The 17,705-nt window shown below is 48.0% G+C and overlaps 1 protein-coding gene across 2 annotated transcripts in view; it reads right to left on the bottom strand.

Moving 5' to 3' along the window:
- Nucleotides 1-221: 221 nt before the first annotated feature.
- Nucleotides 222-17,705, bottom strand: part of STIP1 (stress induced phosphoprotein 1) — a 104,485-nt gene continuing 87,001 nt past the window's right edge. For both annotated transcript variants that reach the window (XM_030218388.1, XM_030218387.1), the window contains exons 13-14: nucleotides 1,084-1,256; nucleotides 222-627 (exon numbers count right to left, since the gene is read on the bottom strand). In XM_030218388.1, the coding sequence (XP_030074248.1) occupies nucleotides 555-627; nucleotides 1,084-1,256 (246 nt within the window). In that variant the 3' untranslated portion in view covers nucleotides 222-554. The remainder of the gene's footprint in view (nucleotides 628-1,083; nucleotides 1,257-17,705) is intronic.

The raw sequence follows: 17,705 nt of genomic DNA on the forward strand, positions 1-17,705 counted from the left end.
AATCTGTTCTATTACATGCAATACTTCTAATATTCAAGTGAACATGCAAGCGTAAAAGCACAGAGCCCACTCTTGGGAATCCTGAAGCACCAGTCAGTTCCAGGCTTCTGCTTGGCAAAGCACACAGAGAAGGCTGCAGGATTATACAGCAGAGCTAACAAGCAAATCATTATCTTTCAATACAACATGAACTAATCAATAAAAAAAAGCCCCACTAGAAATCCATAACAAAATCAAACTAAATTTTAATTAGCGATAGAATGTAAATGTCTTACAATGAGAATTGCTGCTAGGAAGCACAGACCCCAAGCCCTCTGCTCTCTTCACAGCCAGTGAAGGTGAGGATAGAAGGATGCTGGACAGGATCCCAGGCACCATGAACAAATACATAAGATGCCTGAGCAGCTGGGATGCAGTCCACTAACACACACATCCACTGCATTTCCTCGTACAGTACAGAACTTGGGGAACTGCTTCTTCAGCTTCCCTTGCCCAAATGACCCAGCTCCTCTAGCCACAGGTAAGGAGGAAAGGATAGATGAAGTCAGATCTAATCATCGGATTGCAATTAAACCCACGTCCATCAGTTTTTGAATCTTCTGAGCTATGACAGGATTCTTCAGGTGCCTGTTAAGGGGAGGCAGGAAGGAGAAAAAAAAAGGGGGAGGTCAATTGGTACAGCCCACTATTATTCAAGCAGAGGGCAGATGCCTGTTGCAAGTGCAGGAATGTCCCTTTGCATACATTCTATGAGTTTTATTACAGTAATACATTGTGTAGAATAAAGCTCTCACTAATGTATGGGAATTAAATTCACTTTTTGCAGGTATAGATCAGTGCAAGTTATGATGCTCCAGTGTAGCTCCTCCAAAGATGGTCAAAGCACTTACATTAAGGGTTCCAATGTCTCACTTCTACATCATTCACACATGGGGATTAAATATGTTTTCTTGCTGAGCATCCACACATCTGTCTCTAAAAGTACTCACACTGAGTGCACATAGAGAAGGGATTTCAGGCAAGAGGAACAAAGGGAGGGGAGCAGAAAAGGGCTTCTCCTTACAGGACCTCTCCATCACTTACTCGCTGAGTGCCTGAGGGTCCTTTTGCATCTGTTCTAAAATAAGGCGCATGGCTGGGTCACTCATGATCTGTTGAACCTCAGGATCTGCCATGGCACGCCGCTTCACATCCTCAGGACTGTCATTGCGATGATACTGTGACATAATACAGCGCTGGTAGCCTTCCGAGGCTTCCTGTAGCATAAGAGATCATATTACTATATCATATATTAATTTAACTAATTAGCCCGTCTAGTTAAATGGGACTCTTTCTACATAATCATTCCTTTAACAATGTGAGAAAATTTCCTTTATTTCAAAACAGACCCTTCCCTCCATGTTCCCTGCTTGTCCTTGAAGTAGAGGTCCTGAAGTTGAAAAGTCATACACCAGGGTCTTATTCATAACTTTATTACCGACACTAAATCCAGCCTCCAGGTGTGGCCTTTAATGGATGACCATAAATTCCTTCATAGTACCCCTCAGCCCAGCCAACCCAAGAGAGACAGCTTGGAAGACTGAACCAGACCTTCCATGTAGAAGTGAACAATGCCGACACTGAGCCATGGCAAAGCAAAGAGCTTGTCTGTATCTTTACTGATTTTCCAACAGATGACCATGCAATATAAACTATTCAAATAACCTGCATCCACAGTATTCTACAAAAGTGTTTTGAAGATTGGATTCTCCTCTTAACATTGTACCCCATCAATAAATAGGGCAACAGTGCAGTATCTGATGCACTCTTGTCAGGCCCTCTGTCAGAATCAAGGTAGTCTTCTTCCTCCCCCCATCCCAGTTTGTAGGGCCAAGTAAAACATCAGTACAGCACCCTCAGGCCATGTCATCCTTTTCTGCTACCCTCTTCTTGTGCTACAGTATCCCACACAAAGTGTGACTCTTGGAACCCAGGCAGCAGAAGAGGACACAGCACAAAGTGCTGCACTGCTGCTGTCCTTAAAAGCAGGGGGAAAAAAGACACTGGGTGGGAAGTGCAGACACTCCCAACTCTGTTTTCCCACAGCAGTTCCATGGTAGCACTGGCTTTTGCAGCCCTTCCTGCAGAATTGTGGAAAACTGGGAGCAGTGCTGCTCATCAAGTCCCATCAGGTTTTCATGATATCCACAATGAATATGCATAAGATAGATTTATCTATCAAGAAGGCAGTACAAAACTCTCTCTCTCTCTCATATGCATATTCATTGTACATATCTTGAAAACCTGATGGGACTAGGTGTGCCTCAAGGACTGGGCTGAGAAGCACAGTTCTAGACAGCTACCAAAATCTAAACAGATACAATGTTCAGGAACAGTCTCACATGTCCTTGAGTTAGTATCAACAAGCCATCTACCTTTGCCTGTACTGGCTTGATTTTTATGAGGCATAGTTCTCCACATTATGCCATTTAGGTGAGAAAAAGTTACTTACCTTTTAGAGAGCAGGTAATTGAGCCCTCCACAGCAAAAGCAATTCATAACCTCTACGGCCTCAAGACTGAGGCCCCGATGCTCAAAAGTCACCATTAAATACGACAGCCAGGGATGAACTTTCCGAATTCTAAAGAATGACCGATGCTCAAATGGAATTGCATGCATATACAGTGGTCTTGCCCAGGGATTCAGACGTTTGGCTTAATCACGAAGATCATTGGCCTCTCACCGCCTCCCGTGACGGGCTGTGGTTTGTTGAATATTAAACCTCCAGTGTTACCGGGTAAGTTCTATAATTCTTACAGCTGGCTGCATAGCCTTGGCAGCAAAATGGAAGTACTCTACCCACGCGACAGCAACTTTTATTCGAAGTAGACTATGCTTGCTGTATGTCTAAACTGACTGCCCTGCACCATAAGCATGAGACAGAGTGATGTTGCTTGCTTAGTGTCATCTTACTGCTTTTTATCTATTAGTTGTATCTATCGGGAGTTTTTATTTTAGGGGGAGGGGCTGGGCTTGGTGATTGACCATATCATGCCTCGGTTTTATGTAGTATTCTATCAAAAAGTGCTGGCATGACTTTTGCTCTGAATGGCATGTTTACATGTTAATTGTTACGCAGTGCTGTATTGCTCTGTTTTGGACTGTGAAAAATTGGGAAAAAAAAAAGGAATTGCATGCAAATGAGATGCACAGAAGTTCTACAGCCAACTCGGTAGGGACAAGCGCCTAGCACATGCGCAGAAGGGTCGCTCATTAAGTGTCCCTGTTCTGCACGTACCCAGGAATCATTTAGTCCTGCTGCTGCACTCTTCCACTGCAGTGCTCTGAAGCTGGCTCCACTGTCACAACTCTCTCCTTTCCCCTGCAGTGCTTTCCTGAACCTTCCTCCTGCAGCTTGCTTTCCATCTGCCCCCGCCCCCCCCCCCCCCCCCCCCATTAATTTTGCTGGCATGCTTGGCCTGCATGAAAACCAGGTTTGGGGGAATCCCCTCCGGGTCTGCAGGGTTCCTACGGGGACAGCAGCAACTCCACTTCCTGTGGAAACATAAGCTACAGCCGTGCCAGCTTCTCACCTATAAGTACCAAATTCTTTGAGTGCCGCCTCATCTTCCTTGCTTTAACAGTGCAGATGCAGAAAGTCTTCCATTAATCTCCTCTGCTCTTGGGCTGATGCACAGTAGGCCTCGGCTCCCACATAGGCATGAGCAGAGGTCACCTGATCTACTGGTGCATGCATCTGGTGACCTCTCAGCACACAGTGCCAGTGAATCAGAGAAGTCTGACACATGCGCACCAGTATTCCAACTTCCATTCCTTCCTTGCCTGCAGTGCTGTGGCTCAAACCCAGAAAGAGTCGACCAGAATTTATTTTTTAAAGGTAACATTAAATTCCAGTGGAACAGGTTAGATTTCTGAAAGGCCCCCAGCTAACAACATAGGGGCTTTCCCCAGCTGACTGGCTAGCTGTTTTTGTTTCTCTGCCCCTTTAGGCTGTTCTCTGCTCTCCCACACAGTTTTGTTCCTCCCGCCATTGAAAACTACAAGCAGACTGCTCCTCAAAAATACATAAGTACTGTCATACTGGGACAGACTGAAAGGTCCAACAGTGAAAAATCCAGATCACAAGTACCTGGCAAGATCCCAAAACAGTACATTTTATGCTACTTATCCTAGAAATAAAGCAGTGGATCAAGTCCATTTTAATAATGGTTTATGGACTTTTCTTTTAGGAAGCTATCCAAACCTTTTTTAAACCGCATTAAGCTAACTGCTTTTACTACATTCTTCGGCAACAAATTTCACAGTTTAATTACACGTTGAGTGAAAAAATATTTTCTACATATATACATAGTAAGTGATAGCAGATAAACCTGTACGGTCTATCCAGTCTGCCCAAAAAGATAAACTCATTTTACTTGATATGCGATACTTTATATATATATATACACCCAAGTTTGATTTGTCCTTGCTATTCTCAGGGAACAAACCATATAAGTCTGCCCAGCATTTTTCTTGTACTAAAAGTTCTAAAGTTAACGTGAAAGCCCCTTAAAATTTACACTCATGCCCATCCTTATCTATTCAGTCATAATCAGGGCGTAGACTGTAGAAGTCTGCCCAGCACCGGTTTTGCTTCCCAATTACCAGCGTCGACACCCAATTTCCGCTAAGATTCCAAGGATTAATTCCTTCTAAACAGGACTCCTTTGTATTTATCCCACGCATGCTTGAATTCCATTACCGTTTTCATCTCCACCACTTCCCGCGAGAGAGCATTCCACGTACCCACCACACTCTCCGTGAAAAAAATACATCCTGACATTACTCCCGAGTCTGCCCCCCTTCAACCTCAATTCATGTCCTCTAGTTCCTTCCTGTCTCCAGAAAAGGGTTGTTTGCGGATTAATATCTTTCAAATATTTGAATGTCTGTATCATGTCAACCGTTTCTCCTTTCCTCCAAAGTATACATGTTCAGGTCGGCAAGTCTCTTCTCGTACGGTTTGCAACGCAAATCCCATACCATTTTTGTAGCTTTTCTTTGCACCGCTTCCAGTCTTTTTACATCCTTAGCTAGATACAGCCTCCAAAACTGAACACAATACTCCCAAGTGGGGCCTCACCAACGACTTGTAGGGCATCAACACCTCCTTTCTTCTGCTAATTATACCCCTTTCTATGCAGCCTAGCATCCTTCTGGCCATAGCCGTCGCCTTGTCACATTGTTTCTTCACCTTCACCAACACCCCAAGGTCCCTCTCCTGAGTCGTGCTTACTAATCTCTCCCCTCCTATTTGGTATCTCTCTTTTGGGTTTCTGCAACCCAAGTGCATCACTCTACACTTCTTGGCATTAAATTTTAACTATACTAGTTTACAATTTCCACCAGTACACTCGTTTCTCTTGGTTTGATTGAGTAAACAATATGTAATTTTTTTTTATTTTTTAAGATGCAGTACTCAGTATGTGTTTGACGTGCAAATCTACCATATAACTGGTTTCAGCACTTTAGCACAACAAATCTATAACATCATTGCACCTTGGGAATGAAAAAGACTAATTTGGTTTTAAAACACTGGAGCACAAATGCATGGGCATCCAGCAGCAGCACAAAACACAGCACGGAACCGGACACAAACCACCCACAAATGATAAGTTAGTCTAAAGTACAACTGACTGTGAATATATTTTGACATCATGGCTGGATAGGCAGGTTTGGTGCAATGATCTTATAGATTTGTTGTGCTAACGTGTTGGAACCAGTTATATGGTAGATTTGCACTTCAAACATATACGGAGCACTGCATATTAAAAAATAAAAAGTTACATATTGTTTACTCAAACAAGAGAAACGAGTGTACTTGTGGAAATTGTAAACTAGTATAGTTAAAACTTCATACCCAGTTGAAAACATTAGAACCCTAATAGCATTATAGTGATTAAATTTTAACTGCCAGACCCTCGACCATTCTTCTAATGTTCGGAGACTCCTTCTCATCGTTTCTACTCCCTCCAGGGTAGACCTAGCATTTTTGGACCTAGACCTAGTATTTTTGGAAAGAGTAAACAAGTGATTCATGTCTACCTGTTCCACTCCACTCATTATTTTATAGACCATTATCATATCTCCCCTCAGACTTCTCTTCTCCAAGCTAAAGAGAACTAGCCACTTTAGCCTTTCCTCATAGGGAAGTCGTCCCATCCCCATTATCATTTTCATTGCACTGCTCTGTACCTTTTGTAATTCCACTACATCTTTTTTGAGATGTGGTAACAAGAATTGCACACAATATTCGAGGTGCAGTCGCACCATGGAGTGATACAAAGGCATTATAAACGTCCTCATTTTTGTTTCCCATTCCATTCCTAATAATACTTAACATTCTATTTGCTTTCTTAGCCACCGCTGCACACTGAGCAGAGGGTTTCAACGTTATTATCAACAATGACACCTAGATCCCTTTCCTGGTCAGTGACTCCTAACGTGGAACCTTGCATTACGTAGCTATGGTGAAATTAGGCCTTACCTGCTAATTTTCTTTCCTCTGACCCTCTAGACCGGTCAAGACGCTTGGGTTATGCACGCCTACCAGCAGAGGGAGACTGAGAACACTAACTTCGAAGTCTGTACAAATAACCTGTGCCTAACCACATATGTATAGTATATGCCTAGCAAAGCAGAGAAAATTCAACATCCGATTGAAACTAAAAACAAACCCCTGTACCTGGAAACCCAAGAGACAAAAACCAAAGTGTGCTCAAGCAAACTGAACGCAAGAGCGCTCCACTCTGCAACATATTATGGTCAAGGAAAACATCCCTGACATTGACCAAACATACTAAGAAACAGCCCCAGCAGAACACGGGCTCAAAAAAAAAAATTATATACTCTCCGCTAAGGAAGCAACTACCACCCCCCCCCCCCCGAGTAGAATGCACCTAAAACACTGATGACACTGCACGCCCCTTCAACAAATAAGCTGAAGCAATAGCCTCCTTCAACCACCAAGCGAAGATACTTACCTGTAGCAGGTATTCTCTGAGGACAGCAGGATGATTGTTCTCACATGTGGGTCAGCGTCCACGGCGGCCCCAGGATGGGAGATTTTCCAGCAAAATCTAAAAAAAAGCTTTGCGACAGCCACCAGGGCGTGGCCATCTTCTCGCGCACGTCCATTCCCACCTCAGTTAAATGAAAAGCAAATAAAGAATAAAACAACAACTTCAAAGGGGAGGTGGGCAGGTTGGTGAAAACAATCAGCCTGCTGTCCTCAGAGAATACCTGCTACAGGTAAGTATCTTCGCTTTCTCTGAGGACAAGCAGGCTGCTTGTTCTCACATGTGGGGTATCCCTAGCCCCCAGGCTCACTCAAAACAACAAAAAAGGTCAATTGGGCCTCGCAACGGCGAGGACAAAACTGAGACTGACCTACAAAAAAACATCTAACTGAGAGTGCAGCCTGGAACAGAATAAAAATGGGCCTAGGGGGGAGTTGGATTCTAGACCCCAAACAGATTCTGCAGCACCGACTGCCCAAACCGACTGTCGCGTCAGGAATCCTGCTGAAGGCAGTAATGAGATGTGAATGTGTGGACCGATGACCACGTCGCAGCCTTGCAAATCTCTTCAATAGTGGCTGACTTCAAGTGGGCCACTGACGCTGCCATGGCTTGAACACTATGAGCCGTGACGTGACATGACCCTCAAGAGTCAGCCCAGCCTGGGCATAAGGAAATGCAATCTGCTAGCCAATTGGAAATGGTGCGTTTCCCGACAGCGACTCCCCTTCTGTTGGGATCAAAAGAAACAAACATTTGGGTGGACTGTCTGAAGGGGCTTGTCCGCTCCACACAGAAGGCTGATGCTCTCTTGCAGTCCAATGTATGCAACTGACGTTCAGCAGGGCGGGTATGAGGACGGGGAAAGAATGTTGGCAAGACAACTGACTGGTTAAGATTGAACTCCGACACCACCTTCGGCAAGAACTTAGGGTGCGTACGGAGGACTACTCTGTTATGATGAAATTTAGTATAAAGAGCATGGGCTACCAAGGCTTGAAGCTCACAGACTCTACGAGCTGAAGTAACAGCCACCAAGAAAATGACCTTCCAGGTCAAGTACTTCAGATGGCAGGAATCCAGTGGCTCAAAAGGAGCTTTCATCAGCTGGGTGAGGACGACGTTGAGATCCCATGACACTGGCCGAGGTTTGACAGGGGGCTTTGACAAAAGCAAACCTCTCATGAAGCGAACTAAAGGCTGTTTAGAGATAGGCTTACCGTCTACACAATAATGGAAAGCACTAATTGCACTAAGATGAACTCTTACGGAGTTAGTCTTAAGACCAGACTCTGACAAGTGTAGAAGGTATTCAAGCAGGGTCTGTGTAGGACAAGAACGAGGATCTAGGGCCTTGCTGTCACACCAGACTACAAACCTCCTCCATTTAAAAGAGTAACACCTCTTCGTGGAATCTATTCTGGAAGCAAGACTCGGGAGACACCCTCAGAGAGACCTATGGAGGCGAAGTCTACGCTCTCAACATCCAGGCCGTGAGAGCCAGAGACTGGAGGTTGGGATGCAGAAGCGCCCCCTCGTTCTGAGTGATAAGGGTTGGAAAACACTCCAATCTCCACGGTTCTTCAGAGGACAACTCCAGAAGAAGAGGGAACCAAATCTGACGCGACCAAAAAGGCGCAATCAGAATCATGGTTCCACGGTCTTGCTGGAGTTTCAGCAAAGTCTTCTCCACCAGAGGTATGGGAGGATACGCATACAGAAGGCCCTCCCCCCAATGCAGGAGAAAGGTATCTGAAGCTAGTTTGTTGTAGGCCTGAAGTCTGGAACAGAACTGAGGGACCTTGCAATTGATCTGAGTGGCAAAAAGATCCACCGAGGGGGTGCCCCATGCTCGGAAGATCTTGCGTACCACACAAGAGTTGAGCGACCACTCGTGAGGTTGCATAATCCTGCTCAACCTGTCGGCCAGACTGTTTATGCCTGCCAAATACGTGGCTTAGAGAAACATGCCTTGACGGCGAGCCCAAAGCCACGTCTGGACGGCTTCCCGACACAGGGGGCGAGATCCGGTGCCCCCCCTGCTTGTTGATGTAATACATGGCAACCTAGTGGTCTTCTGAATTTGAATAATTTGATTGGACAGCCGATCCCTGAAAGCCTTTAGAGCATTCCAGATCGCTCGCAACTCTAGGAGATTGATCTGAAGACCTGATTCCTGGAAGGACCAAGCTCCCTGAGTGTGTTGAGGCGGAGGAATTTGGAAGGAACATCCCAAGGTCATATTGGATCGAATTGTCCACCACTGAAAGAAATTGTGAAATTCGGTGAACAGTTGGATCAGATCCTCTAGATTCCCCGCAGTTTGGTACCACTGGGAACTAGGGTCCACTGAGCAGATCTCATGTGAAGGCGTGCCATGGGCGTCACGTGAACTGTGTGGAGGCCATATGGCCTAGCAGTCTCAACATCTGCCGAGATGTAATCTGCTAAGACGCTCTGGCCATGGAAACGACAGAAGGTTGTCTGTCCTTATCTCGGGAAGATAGGCCCGAGCTGTCTGAGAGTCCAGCAGAGCTCATATGAATTCTAGTTGTTCAACTGGAAGGTGGTGGGACTTTGGGTAATTGATGACAAACCCTAGTAGCTCCAAGAGTCAAATAGAGGGCATAATCAAACAGCGCCGGAGAAATACATGGCCAGCGATGTATTTTGGCGGCGCCGCAAACAGCTGGCCAGACCTGTATTTTCAAAAAAGATGGCCGGCCATCTTTTGTTTCGACAATACAGTTCCGGCCAAATGCCTTGGATTTGGCCGGGGTTTGAGATGGCCGGCTTCGTTTTTTTAGCGATAATGGAAAGTTATGTCGGCCATCTCAAACCCCGGCCAAATTCAAGGCATTTGACCATGGGAGGAGCCAGCATTTTTAGTGCACTGGCCCCCCTGACATGCCAGGACACCAACCAGCCACCCTAGGGGTCAGTGCGGTGGACTTCAGAAAAGCTCCCTCGTGCATAGCTCCCTTACTTTGGGAGCTGAGCCCCCCCAACCCCCCCCCCCCCCCAAACCCACTACCCACAAATGTACTGCACCCACTAAAATTGCTCCAGGGACCTGCATACAGCCTCTAGGACTTATTGCTGCAGTATAACTTTGGCACACCAGTTCGCACCTGAAGACTTTCTCTCTAAAAAAAAGTCCTTTCTTGAAATAAGCACGTTTACTTACAGTTAACTGCAGATCAGAGGTTGTGCCCCACTGGCAAAGAGTCCTCTGGTACTAAGATCAGCAGTAGGTCAGAGCTGGCACAATGGTGTACGATGCCCTCTTTCAGCACCATGCAAGGTAAGAACTACGTTCTCTAACGTGGGTAACACAGGAAAGGGAACTAAAACTGGCTTACAAAAATGGCCACTACCGCATGGACTACAACAGGAAACAAAACAGGGCACACTCTGACCCAGTTAGCAGGGGGGGGGAAAGCACCAGGGGAGTACAGCCCAATACCCTACACCCAACACAATGCATTGGTAATGTGACTCTGCAGGGCACCTAACAGAAAAGGTGTCACACTCACCCGAGACCCACATCGCAACCAGGGAAAGGCTGTTGGAGGATACAACACATTCTGCTGTCATGGAGGTGGGTACGGCATTTGAGGCTGGCATACAGGCTGGCAAAAAAGGTTTTTAGTTTTATTTTTTTAGTTTGGAAGGGGGTTGGTGACCACTGGGGGAGTATGGGGAGGTCATACCTGATTCCCTCCAGTGGTCATTTGGTCAGTTGGGGCACCTTTTTGAGGCTTGGTCGTGAAAATAAAAGGACCAAGTAAAGCTGGTAGGAGTGGAGGAGTGGCCTAGTGGTTAGGGTGGTGGACTTTGGTCCCGGGGAATTGAGGAACTGAGTTCAATTCCCACTTCAGGCACAGGCAGCTCCTTGTGACTCTGGGCAAGTCACTTAACCCTCCATTGCCCCAGGTACAAATAAGTACCTGTATACAATATGTAAGCCGCATTGAGCCTGCCATGAGTGGGAAAGCGCGGGGTACAAATGTAACAAAAAAAAAAAAAAAAGCCGGCGAAATACTGCTTAACGACGCTTTTTTTTTTTCCATTATCGGCAAAAGCCGGCCATCTGGTAACCAAGCCCATGCCCGCCCATGTCCTGCCTTCGTTAATCTACTGACATGCCCCCTTGAACTTTCGCCGGCGAAGCAACGGGAAAGCGGCGATGCTGTCAAAAATGCCGCTTTTCCGAAATCGACGGCCATCTCCCGATTCATGTCGGGAAATGGCCGGCGATCACTTTCGAAAATAAGCTGGATTGTCACCTGAATGGACTGTAGAGCTCCTGCCTCCTGCCTCTTCACCAGCCAATCGTTCAGATAAGGGAACACATGTACTCCTAGTCTGTGTAGCAATGCTTCGACTACTGCCAGGCATTTTGTAAAAACCCTGGGCGCAGATGCAAGACCAAAGGGTAGCACACAATACTGGAAGTGCTCTGTTCCCAGACAGAACCGAAGATACTTCCTGTGGGCTGGAAGTATCAGGATGTGTGTATAAGCATCCTTTAAGTCCAGACAGCACAGCCAATCGTTTTTCTGAATCATGGGAAGAAGGGTGCCCAGGGAAACCATCCTGAACTTTTCTCGGACCAGATATTTGTTCAGGGCCCTTAGGTCTAGGATGGGACGCATCCCCCCGTTTTCTTTTGCACAAGAAAGTACCTGGAATAGAATCCCAGCCCTTCTTGCCCGGGTGGAACGGGCTCGACCTCATTGGCACTGAGAAGGGCGGAGTGTTCCTCTGCAAGTACATGCCTGTGCTGGAAGCTGAAGAACTGAGCTCCCGGCACGGGTACGTTTATAGTGGCTATGCTCAACTGGAGCCAGTCAAAAGCTCGTCCCTTGCTTTTGCTGGGGAGCTGCAGGGGCCTGCCTGGGCACACGCTATTGATGCGAATGAGCATGCTGGGACTGAGCCTGAGAAGGCTGTCGGGAAGGTGGATTGTACCTACGCCTATTGTAAGGATAAGGAGCAGTCCTCCTCCTGAAAAAACGTCTACCTGATGAGGTAGATGCTGAAGGCACCCGGTGGGAGAGTTTGTCGAGGGCAGTTTCCCACTGGTGGAGCTGCTCTACCACCTGCTCAACCTTCTTGCCAAAAATACCCCCCCCCCCCCCCCCCCCCCCGGCAAGGAACATCCGCAAGCCGCTGCTGGGGCCGATTACCCAGGTCAGAGGCACGCAGCCAGGAGAGTCTGCGCATCACTATACCTTGAGCAGAGGATCAGGATGCAACATCAAAAGTGTCATAAGCACCCCTGGACAGGAATTTACGACACGCCTTCAACTGCCTGACCACCTCCTGAAAAGGCCTGGCGTGCTCCAGAGGGAGCTTGTCCACCAAGTCCGCCAGTTGCTTAACATTGTTCCGCACGTGAATGCTCGTGTAGAGCTAGTAGGACTGAATTTTGGACACGAGCATAAAAGGACTGGTAGGCCTTCCTCCCAAAAGAGTCTAAAGTCCTAGCTTCTCGCCTCGGGACGCCGAGGTGAAATCTCTAGTACTCCTGGCTCTCTTGAGAGCAGAATCCACAACCGCAGAGTTGTGAGGTAACTGCGACCTCATCAACTCAGGATCTCCATGGATTCGATACTGGGACTCCGCTTTCTTGGGGATGGTGGGATTAGATAACGGTTTCATCCAATTCCTCAGGAATGTCTCCTTAAGGACATTATGCAGAGGAGCAGTGGAGGACTCCTTAGGTGGCGAAGGATAGTCCAGGACCTCGAGCATCTCAGTCCTGGGTTCATCCTCAGTTACCACAGGGAAGGGAATGCCCACAGACATTTCCCGGACAAATGAGGAGAGACTCTCCGGCGGAGAAAGCTTCCGCTCAGGTGAAGGAGTGGGATCAGAAGGAAGACCACAAGACTCCTCGGAAGAGAAATATCTGGGATCTTCCCCTTCATCCCAGAAAGCATCCTCCTCGGTATTGGACAAGAGTTCTCAAACTGCAGTCCGAAAACAGGCCCGTCTCGACGCCGAGGAACCATGTCCCCTATGGCAATGTCAAGAAGTCGACTCCCATGCCGGCGGCGATGAAGCTCCCTCCAATGACGTCGACGGGGAGTCGACCTGGGTGGCAGCCGAGGCCGATGCCGCAAGCGGTACCGGCGTCGGGGACCTCACCACAGGCACAGAGCCAGCTGCCGCTTCCATCGACGGAACTGAGGGCGCAAGCACTCCCGGTACCGAGGTGGACTGACGGAGCAGCCCTTCAAGAAGGCCTGGAAGAATGGCTCGGATGCTCTCCTCCAGAGTCGCTGTCGAGGAAGGCTGTGGGGCCGGTACAGGAGTCGGTCAGAATCTGTGGAGGCCTGGGAGGTGGTACCGGGCTGTCTGAAGATTGACGCACCAACTCCTCCCGGCATCAATGCTTTCCGGGTGCTGAATCGTTCGACGCCCCAGAGCTCCCGGTACGTGCCTCGAAGGAGACCGGTGTCGATGCTTCTTCACCTTCGCTCGAAGCACGTCACCAATACTCCTCTGTACCGACGAGGACGTGGAATCCACACGCCTCCTCGGGGTCAGGTCCGACTCGACGGCTCACTACTCCCAGCTAAAGGTGATGTTCGGACAGCCATTACCTGCGCTCCCGATGTTGATGAATCAGTCGGAGCTCCGAAAAGACGGTCCCGAAGAGCTCTTCTCGACGCCTGTGTCCGTTTTTTCAAACTCAGACACAACTTGCAAGCTTCTGGGCAATGGTCGGACCCAAGGCACTGGATGCACCAGGAGTGCGGGTCAGTGCCTGAGATCAACCCGCTGGCACCGAGCACACTTCTTGAAGCCGCTGGGAGGCTTCGATGACATCAGAGGAAAAATCGTGGCGGCGAAATGAAACGGCTCGATTGTGCCAACCAAGGGCACAAAACGGAGTACCGCGGACGCACGGCCAAAGAAGGCTGCAACAACGGAAACGAAAGGAACCTTAACAGGGGACAAAAACTAAGAAAATAGGGTTCCTCTTTTTTTATTTATTTTTTTTTAACTGGAAAAGAAAAAGACAAAAAAAAGGCGACATATAACAAAAAGAAAGCGGTAAATACAACGCGAAGGATGCCTAACTTTTTTCTGGGACCTGAGGGAGAGAGACCGACACGCAGGCACTCTCCACTGCGGAAAAAGAAAACTGAGGCGGGAACGGACGCGCGTGGGCGGGAAGATTGCCGCGCAGTGCGTCCGTCCTGCGCCCTGGTGGCTGTCGCAAAGCTTTTTATTAGATTTTGCTGGAAAATCTCCGTTCCTGGGGAACCAGCCGCCTGCTCTCGCCTTGTGCCACGAGTGACACGGAGACTCGAGAAAGAAATATGAAAGAGGACCTTCGAACTCCAGCGTATAACCGTCGCGTACCACCTGCAGCACCCACTGGTCTGACGTGATCTGGGCCCACCTCTGGTAAAACAAGCGTAACCGAGCACCGACGCGCACTAGAGGCTGGGCCCCCACACCATCATTGAGAAGGACAGACCGTGCCGGAAGCTCCCAAGGAGTAATCCCTGCCCCCACGGCGTCCACCCTGAAAGGGCTGGATCCTCTGGAAAAACCGACCCCTGGTCGCACCAGAAGTCCTACCACCTATACCACTTTGCTTCTTGAAGCCCCCCTGGAAACTGACTTAGGACGAAGCTCCAGAAGCCGCAGGACCTTAGCATCACCAAGTCCTCGCACCAACTTATCTAACTCCTCCCCAAAAAGCATAGAACCTTTAAAAGGGAGCGAACAAAGCTTTGACTTAGAAGCCGCAACAGCAACCCAGCCCCGCAACCACAGGGCCCGACGAGCTGCAACTGCTAGGGTCATGTTCTTTGCAGATACCCGTAACAAGTCGTATAGCGCATCCGCCAAAAAAGATGACCATCTCCAACTTTGCCAAATCCTGAACCCAGGAAGCCCTATCAGACTCCGGGCCATCCAGTAGCCTCACAGCCCAGCGAAAACACGCACGAGCTACCTACCAGACCTCCACAAACCGAAGCTTGTAACGCCAAAGCAGACAAATCAAAACTCCGCTTCAGAAAGGATTCCAACTTCCTATCCTGAGGATCCCGTAACGCAGCCCCACCATCCACCTGGATAGCTGTAGCTTTAGTCACTGCCGTCACCACGGCATCCACCGCCAGCGGTTTGAAAGAATCTCTATCCTCCTGGGAAAGAGGGTACAGCTTAGCCATGCCCCAGCCACCTTACACGGTGCCTCAGGGAAAAACCACTCCTGCGTTATGATGTCCCTCAGGTCTGCGTTCATGGGAAAAGAGCGAGGGAGCCGGCGACTCCCTTTAACCAGCGGATCCACCTGCTTCCCATCCCTCAGCGGAACCTCCACAGAATCAAATTTTAAGGTAGCAGAAACCTGATCAATAAGTTCGGATAACTCATCCCTGTGAAAAATCCAAACCAAAGGGTCCTCTCCTGGCAAAGAAACCTCTTTATCCTGACCTGCGTGAGACACTCTTCCTCCTCCAGCGCATTAAACTCACCCTCAGAATCTGGGAGAGAAAAGGTCTCCATGTCCTCTGACCACTCCAAACGCGGTCTCATAGGCAACACATCCCCAGTTCCTTGACTAGAGGGCTCCACACAAGAGGGACCCGCCTTCCAGGCTTGAAACATGGCCCAAATAAAATCCGAAGTAAAACCCATGCCTCCGGAGGCTTCCACCCCCGCAGACTGACCCAAACCAGGGATTCCCTGTGGAGAGAGCATCGGCTCCGCTCCTGCATGGGCCGAATCCAAGATGGCGGCGGTTCCCGCCAAATTCAGGACCGCCGCTGAAACTCCCGCCTGTGGTTCCTCAGCCCCATCTAAACAGGCGGCAGGAACCTCTGCCGCTAACGGAGGCGCACAAGGAGGCTTGGGTTCACCACAAAGCCGGCACTGACCTCCCAATGTGTCTAAACCCCGACGCGCACAAAACCGGCAGCAGAGGAGCTTCCCAGACATTACAAACAGCGGGGAAGAACAAGCCAAAACAACCCAAATTGCAGCAAACCCAACACAGAGACTCACTGCAAGCCTCAGCTCTCCCAGGCAGTCAGACGAACACCGGTTCAAAACCGGAGAGCAGCTGCTCTAGCTCTTTTTTTTTTTTTTTTTACTTTGAGCCCCGCTGCTACTAACAGGCACTAAAGGCTGCCGCTCTACCACGGCAGCCAAGGCACAAGGCTGCCCAAGAGGGAGAGCCAGCTAGGGGGACGGACCCGGCTACCCGGGTGTGACACCCCACGGGGGACGAAGGAAGGCCCCACCGGGCCCCCCCATCCCCAAAGCACACCAAGGGACCAGGCATAGGGATTTCCTTTTTTTTCTTTAACCTAGGGAAGAAAAAATAAACCAACTTCCCTTAGAAAAAAATCTAAATCCTACCAGACCGGACAAGTTGCACAGACTGCATGTCTACCCTCTGCTGGAGACTGAGATATAACCTGTGCCTAACCACATATGTCCAGTATATGTACAGAGTTCGAAGCTAGTGTTCTCAGTCTCCCTCTGCTGGTAGGCGTGCATAACCCAAGCATCTTGACCGGTCTGGAGGGTTACTGAGGAAAGTTCGAGTTCCTCTTTCGCACATGCATCACTTTGCTTTTGATCACATTAAACGTCACCTGCCATTTGGATGACCAGTCTTGTAAGATCCTCTTGTGATTTAACAACTTTGAATAACTTTGTATTGTCAGCAAATTTAATTACCTCACTCCAATCTCTAGATCACTTATAAATATGTTAAAAAAGCAACGGTCCCAGCTCAGACCCCTGGGGAATCCTACTATTTACCCTTCTCCACTGAGAATACTGACCATTTAACCCTACTCTCTGTTTTTGTATCTTTTAACCAGTTTTTAATCCACACTACCTCCTATCCCATTACTTCCCAATTTCCTCTGGATTTTTTCATGAGGTAATTTGTCAAACACCTTTTGAAAATCCAGATGCAGAGTATCGACTGGATCACTTTTATCCACGTTTGTTCACCCCTTCAAAGGAACAATTGGTGAGGCAAGATTCCCTTTCACTAAATCCATGCTGGCTTTTTTCTCATTAATCCATCCTTTTGAATACACTTTGTAATTTTGTTCTTTATCATAGTCTCTACCGTTTTGCCCAGCAGCGTCAGGCTTACCGGTCTATAATTTCCCGGATCACCTCTGGACTTTTTTAAAAATCAAAGTTACCTTGGCCACCCTCCAATCTTCCAGTACCATGCTTGATTTTAAAGATAAATTAAATACTCCTAACAATAGTTCTGCAAGTTAATTTTTCAACTCTATCAGTACTCCGGGATGAATACCACCCAGCCCAGGTGATTTACTACTCTTCAATTTGTCAAATTGCGCCATTACATCTTTCCAGGTTTATAAAGATTTCAGTTTCTTCAACTCATCAGCTTTGAATACCATTTCTGGCACCGGTATCTCTCCCAAATCTTCCTCGGTGAAGACTGAAAGAATTAATTTAATTTAATGTCTCCACTATGGCTTTGTCTTCCCCGAGTGCCCATCTACCCCTCTGTCACCTAGCAGTCCAACTGATTCTTTTGCCAGCTTCTTGCTTTTAATATACCTAAAAAAATTTTTTACCATGTGTTTTTGAATCCAACGCAATAAAGTCCCTCTTTGCCTT

The sequence above is a fragment of the Microcaecilia unicolor genome, chromosome 11 (assembly GCF_901765095.1).
Source record: "Microcaecilia unicolor chromosome 11, aMicUni1.1, whole genome shotgun sequence".
Classification (NCBI taxonomy): domain Eukaryota; kingdom Metazoa; phylum Chordata; class Amphibia; order Gymnophiona; family Siphonopidae; genus Microcaecilia; species Microcaecilia unicolor.